At 35.8% G+C, this 14,381-nt stretch overlaps 1 protein-coding gene across 2 annotated transcripts in view; it reads left to right on the top strand.

Annotated features, from left to right (window-relative positions):
• The window catches only part of LOC114271008 (uncharacterized), a 29,510-nt gene extending 15,373 nt beyond the window's left edge, over positions 1 to 14,137 (top strand). Inside the window, exons 2-5 of one of the 2 annotated variants that reach the window (XM_028212630.2) lie at positions 1,326 to 1,478; positions 11,305 to 11,367; positions 12,157 to 12,731; positions 13,207 to 14,137. In XM_028212630.2, the coding sequence (XP_028068431.2) occupies positions 1,326 to 1,478; positions 11,305 to 11,367; positions 12,157 to 12,731; positions 13,207 to 13,911 (1,496 nt within the window). In that variant the 3' untranslated portion in view covers positions 13,912 to 14,137. The remainder of the gene's footprint in view (positions 1 to 1,325; positions 1,479 to 11,304; positions 11,368 to 12,156; positions 12,732 to 13,206) is intronic. The other variant, XM_028212631.2, reaches the window with a different exon arrangement.
• Positions 14,138 to 14,381: the final 244 nt, after the last annotated feature.

Raw genomic sequence — 14,381 nt, 5'->3', positions numbered from 1 at the left:
ACTTGCCAAACCAGAACTGAATCCTACGTCCATCCCCAATCTCAACCATAACATTGCTTACAAAAAAATTGTACAAAGGGGGGTTAGATTGTGCTACTGACAGAATATCACCCCAAACTCTTGAAATCTTTCCCTCGTAGTCCAGTGATGGTAGCCATCTCCCTCCTTGTGACCCATATGTGCATATTAAACCTTGTTTCCACAGAGCCATGTCTTCAACTCCATATCTCCACGACCACTTCATTAACAAGCTCTCATTCACCTCCCTTATCATCCTTTCACCTAAACCACAATGTTCTTTACTCTTGGTCACTTCCTTTCACTTAACCATATACACTTTTCTTTTCACATCAGAGCTGCCCCACAAGAATGCTGCCTGCACATATGGTTTTAGCCACTCCTTTAGGAACTTTAAAGACGGACAAATAGTAAGAAGGAAGGTTTGATAACACTAACTTTATCAGTGTCAACCTACCTGCAAATGACAAGAGCTTCCTTTTCCATGATGCCAACTTTAACTTTATTTTATCCACCACCGGTTGCCATGTCTTCCTATTTGTAGGACTAGCACCCAGAGGTAGTCCTAGATACTTAAGGGGAAGATTCTGACACAAACAATTTAGCTTGTTTGTGAACTAGTCATATTGATTGTGAATAGGCAATGTGATTTTCAAGAAATAGCAAATATGCTTGTGATTTTCAATTCAATTAATATACTGAGATTTATTACTATCAAAATGACAAAAACCTTATGCTTATCGGTCTGTATTCAAAATCATGTTAGAAGAAAACCATGTAGTTTGGAGTTACCATGTTGACTAATTGTTGATGCTTGCTCCTTGACATGATATGGTTTAGAGCAAATAACATTTGTAGTTTTTGTAATTTGTTTCTTATGTCTTTTAAATTCTATTTGCATCAATCTTACATTTAAATTTTTTATATTGTGTCAATTTATTTTAACTCATAATGTCACTTTAGAAATTAGACAAAAATCAATTGGCAAAATAATTTATTTATTCTCCTCAAAATTACTGAAAGGTTAACATCTAATTTGAAATAGTTCATTCTCTTTTCAAAAGACTATTGTGCTCTTAATTTTCGTTCAATTTCTTAATGGATCTTATCAATTTGACTAAATTGACATAATATAAAACATTAAAATGCAAAATTGATACATTTAGAACCAAAAACACCAAATTAATCACATATATAATTTGTCTTTTTTTGTTTTGTTTTGTTTTGTTTTGTTGAGAGCTTCTAATTCTTCTTTTGTTTGTTGCTTTTTGGGTTTTCTTTGATTTTTTACTATGAAAATCAAGCAGACTTGGCCTTTTATATTGCCAAAAAGCACAAAGATTTAGTAAGTGCAGAAGACGGAGATGGGATGACAGCTCTTCAACTTCTTGCATTCAATCCCTCAGCATTCAATGATGGTCGAAAACGAAGATGCCCAAAGCGGTTCATCAACAACTCTTGTAAGATTCTTTTAACTTAGGCTCGTTTAGTACTTCTTTTTTTTTTTTTTTTTTTTTTTTTTTTTTTTATATTTAAAAAAAAAAATTATGGATAAATTGCGACAGTGGTCCCTGTACTTTGGTTCTTGTGTCATTTGGTCTTTATAATTTCAATTAGCTCCATTTTGACTATAAATTCATAATTTCATTTAAAATTGGTCTAATTGATTACAACTCTTAATTAATATTTTTATGAAAAATGTGCATATAAGTAGCATGTATCATATTTTTTAGAAAAAAAATATAAATTTGCTAACCTCAGTGAGTTATTTTCAACCAATTCAGTAAATATTTTCAGTCAAAAACACTAACGGCATTATTAATTGGACCAAATTGACACAAAATCATAAACTAATGGTCAAAATTATGCTAATTGAAAGTTTAGGAACCAAAATGACACAAGAGACAAAATGTAAGGACCATAGTTGTAATTTGCCCCTAAAATTATTATTAAAAAAATTAAGAGAAAATTACCACAAAAAAAAAAAAAAAAATTCTTAGGATTTAAACCTTGTAACAAAAACAATCATGAGTTTTTAATTTTATCAATTTAAACTCTAATATTTTGATTTGTTTTCAATTTAAATCATTCGTCTATTTTCATTAAATAAAACTGACTGAAAATAGTATTTTAGTCATTTAACTCAATTTAGGTTACATAATATGTCTAAAATATATTTTCTCATTGAGTTTAATGGCTAAAATACTCACTTTTTCATCAATTTTACTTAACATAAATAGACAAATTGTTTAGATTGAAAATAAATTAAAAATTTGAGATTTAAATTGTTAAAATTAAAAATTCAGGATTTATTTTGTTATAAGGGTCAATTTTTTTTTAAATTTTTTTTTCCAAAAATTAATATGTTTGGTTATTTTATTTTATTTTTTTGAAAAAAAGAAAAAGTTAAAGACCCGTTAACTTTTCTTTTTTTTTTGTTTGTTGGTAAAATACACTTACCTCCCCTAAGGTTTCTAACAATTACAGGGACCTCCCATGTAGGTTCAATAATTACAGAAACCTCCCTTACTTTTTTTGAAATTGTCAAGATTCTCCTCTCCCATTAATTTAAGCCAAACGGTGTTAACTTGGTTGTACAAATGAACATAATACCCTTTACACTTAATACCCTTTAATTATAATTTACCTATATATTAAATTATCATTTTATTTCTCACAATTTTTTTTTTTGTATTTCTTTGACTTTGTATTTTTTTTTCCACTTTAAGTTTTGAACTTTTATAAGTTAAAAAAAAAAAAAAAATCAACCATTAATGAAATTAAGAAATAATATCCATGTAACTAATCTAGTGATCATGGATCAAGGAAAAGGAAAAGGAGGGTGGATACCGGTTGTTAGAGATAGGGGCAGATCAGGACCGTGGAGGATGGAAGGAAGTGTGAGTGTCTTCAATGTGTTCGTGGATAACTTGCCAGCATCGCTGACCTCGAAAGGCCTATATAATTTATTTGCAAAGTTTGGAGTGGTAACTGATGTCTTCATACCACAGAAGACGCGCAGGATGACTAACACAAGGTTTGGATTTGTGAGGTATGGTTGTTCTGTGGCAGCTAATATAGCTGTTCAGAAAGCACACGGGTTATGGGTGGATGATCGAACCTTACAGGTAAAACATGCAGAGTATGGGAAGGTTACGGATAGGGGCGAAGTTGAAAAGAAGCCACGACATAACCAAGCTCGGGGATCAACAGTCTATACTGGTAAATGGAGAGATGTTCCAATTGGGTATAGTGGTATTAGAGATAGAAGGTCATATTTAGACGCGGTGGCTGGCAAAAGGGGAGAAGGAGGACAGGGTATCCTGGTGAAGGCAGAAGAGATAGGGAATGGTTGGTTGTTTGAGAGTATAATAATCAGATTGAAGGTTCCATATGCTAATATCAGTCTGAAGAAAGAGATAGCAGCGATAGGAGTAGAGGATGTAATGGTAAGAGATAATGGGGGAAGGGATGTTGTTATAACATTCAACTCAAAGGAGGAGAGAGCATCGAAATTTCCAGCTATCAAGGAGCTGATTGTTGATTGGTGTGAAGAAATGACTGAAGGAAAACCTGGGTAGGTTTTGGAGCAGGAAAGAAATGTATGGCTCAGTTGCTATGGTATCCCTTTGCATTTGTGGAATAGTACCAATATAAGAAAGATAGGTGAGGTGTGGGGGCAAGTGTTATGTCTTGAAGGAGACACGAGTCAACCAGTGACATTTGCATGTGCAAAGGTGAAGATCTCTACCAAAAGTATGGAATCTATAAATTCGGTTGTAAATTTAGAATGCAGGGGGAGGGTGTTTCCAGTGAGTGTGTGTGAAGAGCAAGTGATCATCTCAAATCAGGAAAATGCCCCTGCAATTGTCATAAGGTTCAACATGTGGTGGAGATCGGCAGTTCGAATGTCATGGAAGATCATACTAGGAAGGTGGAAGATGAAGATGCTGATGTGGAGGATGACTCAACCGATGATATGGCGGATGGGTGCGATGAGGTTCACGTAGGTAGGCCAAATGGCAAAAATCGGAGCGAGGAGGTGGACAACGTGGAAGGTCGGTGGAGTGTAGAGGAAGCTATAGCTGATAGAAGTGTAGGGGTTAACATAGAGGCTGCTGATGTCTGTGGCGCAATGATGGATGTGCGAAACCAGAGGAACGGCTCTTCGGAAGAGACGGTAGTTAGCCAGAGCAAGGAAGATCTGGTCAGTATGCAAGGTTTTGTTAGAAGTTTAGATAGACCCAGTTTAGAAGGGCCTGGGGTAAATATTAAAGTAATGTTGGGCCAGTTTAATTCACCAAATAAGGGGAATGGGCTTTGCTTACCACGGTGTGGGCTGGGGCAGAAAGAAAATTCTGGTAGTAACAAGGCAAGAGAAGATGGGCCAGCTGGGAGGTTATCAAGTCTTTCAGAAGCTCAAGAAAAGGAACCCAGTTGCAGTCTACGAAATAATAAAAAAGGGAAGCAGAGGATCAAAAGTATTAAGAAATATAATACAAATTTAATACGAAGAAGGTCAACTGATCTCATGGGAAGATACGGGAGCAAAGGAGCGGCAACAAGCTCGGCATGGCCCAAGGCAGCAGATTGGAGAGCAGCAGTGGCGGGTTCGTCCTTATCTGCATCTATAGAGGGTGGTATGGATAGAGGAAGAATCGTCCTTAACGAGGCTGAAGCAACACTAAAATTGGGGGAACTCCTTGGGGTGAAGCTAAATGGGAAGAGGGCCGAAGTATTGGGAAAAATAGCGGACCTTGAGTTGAAGGATATGGACCGAATTGCAGGGGGGGAGGGAGCCGGGGAGTAGGTGCACCAGCTGGGGTGATTTCGGTGAAGACATGATGTTCTTATGAAGATATTCTCATGGAATGTTAGGGGGTTAGGGAGGACGGCGAAGAGAAGCAAAATCAAGAAGATTGTGATGGAAAGACAAGTAGATATTGCCCTGTTTCAAGAGACAAAGAAAGCAGAGTTAACTGAGGAAGACGTCAGAACAGTTTGGGTAAGGGGAAAAATGGAGTATATGGGGGTCGATGCGGACGGTTCTGCAGGGGGTTTGTTGTGTATTTGGGATCCTGATATATTCCAACTTAAGGACTGTTGCAGCAGCAGACGGTTTATAATATTATCAGGTACGCTCTTTAACCATTTTCATTGTGTTATTCTGAACATCTACGCTCCTAATGATGTGGGATCTAGAGGGAATCTGTGGAAGTGTTTGTTGAAGCTGAAGGAGGAATTTCTTAATCCATGGCTTTTAGGAGGGGATTTTAATGAGATCAGGCAGATTGGGGAAAGAAAAGGTTGTTCGAGGAGAGATAGAGGAATGAAAGATTTTAATGAATTTATCGATAAGTGTGAGGTATCTGAATTACCATTACTTGGGAGGAGATTCACCTGGTGCAACTCTAGTCTTGGTGAGAAATGGAGCAGAATAGATAGAATTTTTGTAGACCCAAAATGGATTGAGGTATTTAACTCTAAACTGTGGGGTCTCCCTAGACTGGTCTCTGACCACTGTCCACTTCTGCTGATGGAGGACGAAAGAGATTGGGGTCCAAAACCCTTTCGGGTTCTAAATGCTTGGTTTTTACATAAGGATTTTCGGAAGTTCTGGGAGTTGCATTGGAAAGAGCCCAGTGTCGTAGACTGGGCTGGCTTTATTCTGTTTCAAAAATTGAAGATATTGAAAGGTAGCCTCAGAAGTTGGAATGTGGAGGTCTTTGGCAATGTACAAAATAAACTGAAGGCAGCAGAGGTTGAACTCCATAATTTTGATATCTTGGCCGAAGATAGAGAACTTGATGGTGCAGAAAAAGCTAGGAGAAGTGAAGCCAGAATTGAGATGTGGAGGCTGAGCAGGATGGTGGAGTGGTTATGGTTACAGAAGTCAAGGCTTACCTGGGCAATGAAAGGGGATAAGAATACAAGATACTTCCATGTGGTTGCAAAAGGTAGAACTGTTAGAAATGAAATAAATTCTATGCTAGATGGGGAGGTGATGGTGGAAGATCCGGGCTCAGTGAAGCGCAAGGTATTTGATCATTTTAAAAAATAGTACACTGAGGATTGGTCATCAAGACCTGTGTTGGGGGGTTGCTTCTCTACAGTGATAGGAAGGGCTCTGGATGGCTAGAATCAGACTTTTCAGTAGCAGAAATTAAATCAGCAGTGATGGTTTGTGATGGGAATAAGGCCCCGGGTCCTGATGGGTTTAATTTGTTATGCTACCAGAAGTTCTGGAAAATCATGAAGGGTGAAGTGGTCCAGTTTGTGAAAGAATTTCAAACCAATGGGAAGTTGGTAAAGGGTATTAATAGTTCATTCATTACCCTTATCCCAAAGAAAGAGAACCCCATAGGGCTATCGGATTATAGACCTATAAGTTTGGTGAGCTCTATTTACAAGATCTTAGCAAAATTGTTGGCCACTAGACTAAAATCTGTCTTGCCCCATATCATTAGTGAATCCCAATCTGCGTTTCTGAGTGGGAGGAATATCTTAGATGGCGTGTTAATAGCTAATGAAGTTGTAGACGGATGGAAGAAAGCCAAAAAGAAGGGGTTACTTGTTCAGTTGGACTTTGAGAAGGCTTTCGATTCAATTAATTGGGGTTTTTTATTCTCAATGTTAACTAATTTTGGGTTTGGTGAGAAGTGGATTAAGTGGATTAAGGAGTGTGTAACAACTGTAAGGCTTTCGGTGCTTGTGAATGGGTCTCCTACGGAAGAGTTTAGCCCACAAAGAGGATTGCGGCAAGGGGATCCTTTATCCCCTCTTTTGTTTAATCTTGCGGCGGAAGGTCTTCATAAGCTGTTAAGCCGTGCTTCCCAGTTAGATTTAATTAAAGGTGTTAAGGTAGGCCACAATAGTGTCCTGTTAACGCATCTCCAGTTTGCAGATGATACATTACTGTTCTGTGAAGCTCAAGTGGAGGAAGTGAGGAAGCTGAAAAGGGTGCTTAGGTGCTTTGAAATCATGTCGGGACTCAAAATAAACTTTCACAAGAGCGTAGTATGCGGTGTGGGTGCTTCCAAGGAACTGTTAGATAGCTGTGCTGCAGTGTTGAACTGCAAAACTAAGACATTACCCCTAAAGTACCTTGGGATGCCATTAGGTGCTAATCCAAGGATGAAAGCTACATGGAAACCAGTGGTGGAGAAAGTCAAAAGCAAGCTGGCTGGTTGGAAGAGAAAGATGTTGTCATTTGCAGGGCGGTTAACACTTGTCAAATCGGTTACTTCAGCGTTGCCAGTGTACTACTTATCCTTGTTCAAGTTGCCTGAAGGGGTAGCCAGAGAATTGGAGAAGATTCAAGCTGCATTTTTATGGGGTGGGTCTGCCTCGGATAGGAAAATTCATATGGTAAAGTGGGAAGACTTGTCAAAAACATTGGAGAAAGGTGGTTTGGGTATTAGGAAACTTAGGGATGTGAATAACTGTTTACTAATTAAATGGTGGTGGAGGTTTGGCTGCGAAAAGGGAACGTTGTGGAAAAGAGTTATTTGTAGCAGGTATAAGTTGGAGCTTGATGGATGGATCCCAACTTTCTCCCCATCTAACAGGCACTCAGGAATCTGGAAAGGGATTATTGCAGTAGCTGATCAGTGTAGTAGCCTCAAGGAATTCTACTTGAATAATATTAAGTTGAAGGTGGGGGATGGGAGGAGAATCAGATTCTGGTCTGATATGTGGTGGCAGACTATGTGTTTGAAGGATGAATTTCCAATCTTGTTTCGGTTGACTGTGGATAAAAATGAGTCCCTAAGAAGTGTGGTTGATAAGAGAAGTGAAGTAGGTGGCTGGTTCTTTGAGTTTAGAAGGGGGCTATATGAGTGGGAGGAACAAGAGTTGACAAGGCTTTTTGAATACCTGAGGGGGGCCCCTGTCCAGTGCGCAGATGGTGTTGATAGGCTTACATGGTTAGCTTCATCTATTGGGTTATTCACAGTGGCAGATTTGTACAAGAGGGGCGTGGATAATATGGGTGCCACGATGAGCATTACCAAATTGATTTGGCTTAATTATATACCTCCTAAGGTATAGGTTTTTGGTTGGTTTGCATGGAAGACAAGACTTAAGTCTAAGGAATTCTTGCAAAAACTGGGGGTGATCAACTCTAGTGATTCTATTGCTTGTGTGTTTTGTGGCAGTGCCACTGAATCTGTGAGTCATGTCTTAATCTGGTGCCCCTTTGTGTGGAGGGTTTGGTCTGAAATGTTAGTTTGGTGGGGTATCCAAGAGGCCATTCCGGGCTCGGTTGAGTGTTTATTGCTCTGGTGGGCGGGGGAGAAATTAAAGAAGAAGGTAAGGAAAATCTGGAGGGTGATCCCATTGTCAGTGATGTGGTCTGTGTGGAAGTGTAGGAATGAGTGTGTATTCAGAAAATCTACCCCAAATCTGGAGGACCTCTGTGATTTAATAAAATACAGGGTTGCATTTTGGTTGAAACATGTCTTCCGCGAGTTCAATTTTTCAGTCCAGGATTTCATGTTTAATCTGAGGCAAGTAAGGGAGTGTTTGGGGGGGGGTGAGGAGATACACGGTGCTGAGCTGTGGTGTTCAGATCTGTTAGGCCCTGAGGCCTGGTGGCTGTGTGTACTGCTTTGGGTAGACCTTGGATAGCTGTGTTGGTTTGTGGTAAAACTCTGCTGATCTGATCGGTTACACTGTGTTGTTTTGCTGGATTGGTGTACAGTGGGTGTGTATTGTTTCACTGTGTTGCTGTTTTGCTGTGTAATGTTTTGCTGGATTGGTGTGTTACTGAACTATGAGTCAATAAAATGATGTTATGAAGAGTTGTTGATCTGTTCTACCTTTGCCACTACTCAGACTTTTGCTGGTTGTGTTGCTATTGCGCATGTGTACAGTGGGAGTTCATTGGCCTGATGTGGGAAGTCTGTTGTTTGTGGTCTGATGTGGGAAGATGTTTTGGTGTACAGATTGCATTGGTGTACAAATTGCTGATCTAGTGGCCATTTCCGTATTTGTTTCTTTCTCTTCTTGTTTCTTTCTCTTCTTTGATCTTGTCTGTGTTGGTTGGTTTCTTACCAGCTGGCGCTTGGAGCTTGGAGCTTTGCCTTAGCTCTAAGCTCCTCTTTATTGATGTACTATTCCATACCTTGTATGTTGTCATCAATAAAGATTTTTTTTTCGCCGATCAAAAAAAAGAAATAATATCCATGTTTCTTATGTGAATTAATTTTGAGATTTAATTTGATAAAAATAATTTAAATGAAAGAAAACAAAGACGAAGATATAGGTTTTAGATGTAATAAATAACAAATTGTTTGAGTATTTTATTTTTTTTCAAATAAAATTCTATTTTAATTAGATGTAAGAAATGACAAATTTAAATAATTATTATTATTCTCAAATAATTTCTTTATCGTTCATTCCCTATCATCTAATTTTAATTTATTGTAATGTGATTAGATTATTTTTCACTTTTATATTTATTTTTATAATTAAGGTGAGAAATATTGACTTATTTTTTTAATGACAATTAAAATTTGAGAATAATATAGGATTGTGAAAAGATAAAATGATAATTTTTTTATATATATATTTATGAGGTAACATTTGGTAATTTTTATAAGTCAATTTTTTTATTATAAATATGAAATGTTATTATGTTTATTTATCTTTAAAAAAAAATTAATACACAAATATGTTTACAAAACAAAAGAAAAATTCATATTTCGTAAGTTGCTATGGTATTGGATGATATTGGCTAAACATTGATGAAAGAAAAAAAAAATGGTGAAAAAAGTTGAGAAAAAAACATAGAGTAGAGAACAAATAATAATACTAAAACTAATAATCATAATAATAAATTATATGGTGCTGTTGTTTGTTGCAATGGCACTATGAAAAAATGAATGAGAAAATAAATAGAAAGAAAAATGAGAGAAATACAAAAAAGAAAATGGAAAGAGAGGGATAGTTTCTCCAAATGTGTATTTTCCATACAGGAAAAAAAATTCAAATACCTATATATATTTTTAAATTTTTATTCAAACTCTAATTTCTAAAAATAGTTATTTATAAAATTAGTGGTCTTTTTAAAAAATAAAACAACTTTTATACTTTGTTTCATAATTTTCAAATAAATGATTGTATTTAATTCTAGTATAAGATTTAATGGTGATCAATTTATTAGCTCTTTTTTTTAATATATATATATATATAGATAAGGTAATGTTTGGTTGTTCTACTATATACTTGCTTGTCTTAACAATTTAGAATTTTTTTAAATATTGTATAGAATGTAATAATTTTGTTTAACATTATCAAAATAATGTATGAGACTTTATTAATTTTTTGTAAAATCTCATGAGAGGTGAGTGAAATTTACTATTTGAATATGTAAGGGCAATCTTGGAATTTTGTACTCATAGTACATGACATCAGCATGATGTCATCATATTCTGTTAAATAAATTAACAGAAGATTAACAGTGGGGGAATCTTAATAATAGTTTCAAAAGTAAGGGTAATTTTTGTAATTATTAAAATTATAGGGAAAGTCCTTATAATTGTCAGAAACCTAAGGAGAGGTGAGTGTAATTTATCCCCTTTTTTTTTAAAAGCCAAAAGGGGGTTTTTTAGTGGAAACCAAACAGGGCAAAACGCAATGAACCTTGGTATAATTTCATGATGAGTGATGCTACATAGTACATACAAAAAAAAAAAAAAAAAAACCACGTATACAAAATGATATGGACACATTGGGACCCACCTTTTTTAAACAAAATGTCTGTCACTATTATATTTAATTACAATTTATAAAGATATTATTGTCATGATGAATAATTATGTATAAAAATTCTATAATATTGTATTTTCCTTGATGACATGTATTTCTAAGTATGTAATTATGTGATACTTTTTATGGACATATATTTTTTTATAATGGATTTCTCTGTAATAATCTGACTACGGTAATCTAATGACATATGTTTAAAGTTAAAGCTAAATTATGTCGTTTTAAGATGCATGATTTTATTATTATTTTGCTTTAGTTTTAACACAAACCCTTTGATTTTATACTTTGTTAACATGTCTGATTGCAATAAATAAAATAAAAAAAATAGCTTGCGGGAAAATCTTGATAGAGAAACCGAACTCACTTTTATGTCCAATCAAACATTCCATTAGACTAATTTATCTTGTACTTTGTCATTTTGCATTTCTAGTATGTCTATTATTTAATTTTTTAAAATTTAATCTATCTTATAAGTTAATAACAGTTTGAATGTCACAAAATATTGGGTGCTAGCAGGTGTCTCCACTGAAGATACTCCTATGGCAAAGGAAGAAGATACTTTTGTTGTGACAGAGCAAGGTAAAGGGCCAAACAGGAAAATCTTAGTGCTTGGAATAGGCTATCCTTATGAAGTTTACATCCTTGCTCCTGTAATATTATTACATTTACAGTCCGTTTGGATGGTATGATTTGATGAGAAATGATGAAAAACGAAAAGAAAGAGAACTCTTTTCTCATATTTGGTTATAAGTCAGGTGAGAAGTTGTGAGAAATCATAGGAAACTGCAAGAAAGAGCTCTCTTATTTTATACAATGATGCTAGAAACCAAAAAAAAAAAAAAAAAACACTAGAATTTGAATCCTGTGACATAGATTCACTCAAGGTTTGGTCCCATGACAAAAATTTAAATACACACATTTGATCAACTTTTCATGGCAAGTTTTTAGGAGCATTTCTAAATCACTTGACTTACTGTATGCTTTAGGTTTCATTTATTAACAGAAGTTGTGAGATTTATTGAGAAACGAATTGATTAGTTGTGTATTTTTCGTAATATTGAGATTGCTCGTTAAAATACAAAGGAAGAAGAAAATGATATCATATCTACATTCCTATATCACATATTTTACTTTCTTACTCATCTAAACATAATAGTGAGAAAATACAATCATTTCTCTTCACAATCTTTTTTTCTATTTTCTCATCTTGCGATCCAGATGGAATGTTAGATAGTTACAACATCTCGAGGCAAAACAAGCTAGTGCACATATACATTCTTAAGTGGATATAGTTTTCGTATTGTTGTGCTAGCTTTATTTTCTTATACACACAACACAACTAATTCTGACTTTTTGTATCTTGAAAAGTTGAATCATGTTGTAGAATCCCTCTGTGGGGAACTATTCAAGGAAAAAACCAAAGATATGAATCAGCTGTGAGGCTTGCCAAGTACTTAATAGCGAAAGATACTTCATGGGAGGCAACTGCATCTGCCATGGATGACGGTAAGCCTAGGACTCACAAATATGGATCACCTAGAACATCCTCCATCCCTTCCGATGGCCAAGAAGTAATAAGGGAGGAAGAAAAGTCAACCACATCAAGTCAAGAGACAATCGGAGGGAAGACTGCGGAAACTCCATTGTTTTTGGCTACTAAATCAGGCATTTTAGAGATTGTTGAAGAAATACTACGCATGTATCCTCAGGCAGTCGAGCATATTGATCATGAAGGACGTAATATACTTCATGTAGCCATCAAGTATCGCCAAATACATATTTTTGATTTCGTGGAGAAATTGGAAATTCCAATGATGAGGCTTTTAAGAAAGATTAACAATGATGGGAACTCTATACTGCATATGGTTGGGACTAAGACAGAAGATGCTGAAGACATGCGAAGCCCTGCTCTACCATTGCGAGAGGATTTGCTCTTGTTTGAGGTGCACTTATGTTGTTTCATTCTTGATGTGCACATTCACAAACAAATGCTTCTTTCCTTGCATTTAAGCATTAGATTTGTGAACGTTTCAAGTTGTTGGATCAAATAGCATGTTTGGTGCAACTTTTTGCAAGCTAATAATTGATAATCAAAAAGTGAAAATAAAAGCACTCATTTTCCAGCTTTCCAATAATCAACTTTTTTCAATTTATATAAATAATTTCCGCCTCATATGCTACAAACGGAAGCTACAACAAACACAAATTTTCAACCAAAAAAAAAAAAAAAAAAAAAAAAAAACTACTAAGCAACTCTACAAGTTGCACCAACGACTGGTATCATTTCTATCTCACACTATTAAGGATCATGGTCCAACAACTTGAATAGCCCACTTCCAGCTAGGAAGAGTTTTAAGCTCAAAATATCTGTTACAATTGAATTGAAACAGCCTTCTCTATGATTGGTTAAACGTGCAGCGTGTGAAAAAGATCTCCACAGCCCATTTCATTGAGCACCTCAACAATGATGGACTGACCGCTGAAAAGCTCTTTGCCAAAAACAATGCTACACTTCGTAAAGAAGCCAAAGAATGGTTAAAGCGCACTGCAGAAAATTGCTCCATTGTTGCTGTGTTGATTGCCACTGTTGCCTTTGCTGCAGCCTACACAGTACCAGGAGGTCCAAATCAAAACACCGGTTACCCACTTCTCCAAACCAAACCATTCTTTGTGATTTTCACCTTGACCGATGTTATCTCCCTTACATTTGCTTTGACAGCCGTCATCACATTTTTTTCAATCCTCACATCATCATTTCAGTTAAAAGACTTCAGGCGGTCTCTTCCCCAAAAACTTATGCTGGGACTTTCATTATTGATCCTTTCTGTGTCAATGATGATGCTTGCATTTGCAGCAACAGTGATCCTATTGCTTCACAACAAGGAACAATGGACTAGAATTGCCTTATACTCTGTGGCATTCTTCCCGGTCTGTATCTTTGCACTTTCTTACTTGCCTTTATATATTGAGCTGATGAAAACTTTCATGCACTCACTTAAGAAAATAGGAGCGGTTTGTCCCCGGTATAATGGTGTTTTTCTCCAATCTTGGGTCACCAAATCATTCGGCTCTAGCAAAAACCAATCCCCAAATCTCTCCAACCCCACTCATTATCATGTTTAAAAGGTTGTGACCCTGAATTGTAGCAAAATCCTACCAAATTGTTTCTAGAATACTTGGAAAAAGAATTCTAAGAAGCAGTTTGGAGTTGAAAATATCTATTATGTATATATATTTATGTTTGTGTGTATGGAAGCTAGACAAACATATGTTTTAAAGCTATACTAGTATTGTTATGATGTTCTGAATTGGTTTTTCAATAGATATGAAGCATGCCTAGTTGGTGCCATTTTTGTACTGTATTTATTTATTTTGGTTCTGTTTTTGAAGGAGCTTTAATTACATGGATTTCTCCTTTCATGTTCGACGATTAAATATGTATCTCTCTTATGGTTTCTAAAATTATACTGGGCTATCTTGTCAGAATGACGGTGGTTAATAGAAAATGTAAAGTTGTCATTTTGCCTCTTTACAAAACTAAATTTCCATAAACACTATATTAGTGACCAAACAAACACATCAGTTTCATTTAT

This window comes from Camellia sinensis, chromosome 9 (genome assembly GCF_055761805.1).
Source record: "Camellia sinensis isolate YWXY chromosome 9, ASM5576180v1, whole genome shotgun sequence".
In the NCBI taxonomy this organism is placed as follows: domain Eukaryota; kingdom Viridiplantae; phylum Streptophyta; class Magnoliopsida; order Ericales; family Theaceae; genus Camellia; species Camellia sinensis.
The sequence above is the reverse complement of the archived record's forward strand: the minus strand, read 5'-3'. Positions and strand labels throughout refer to the sequence as shown.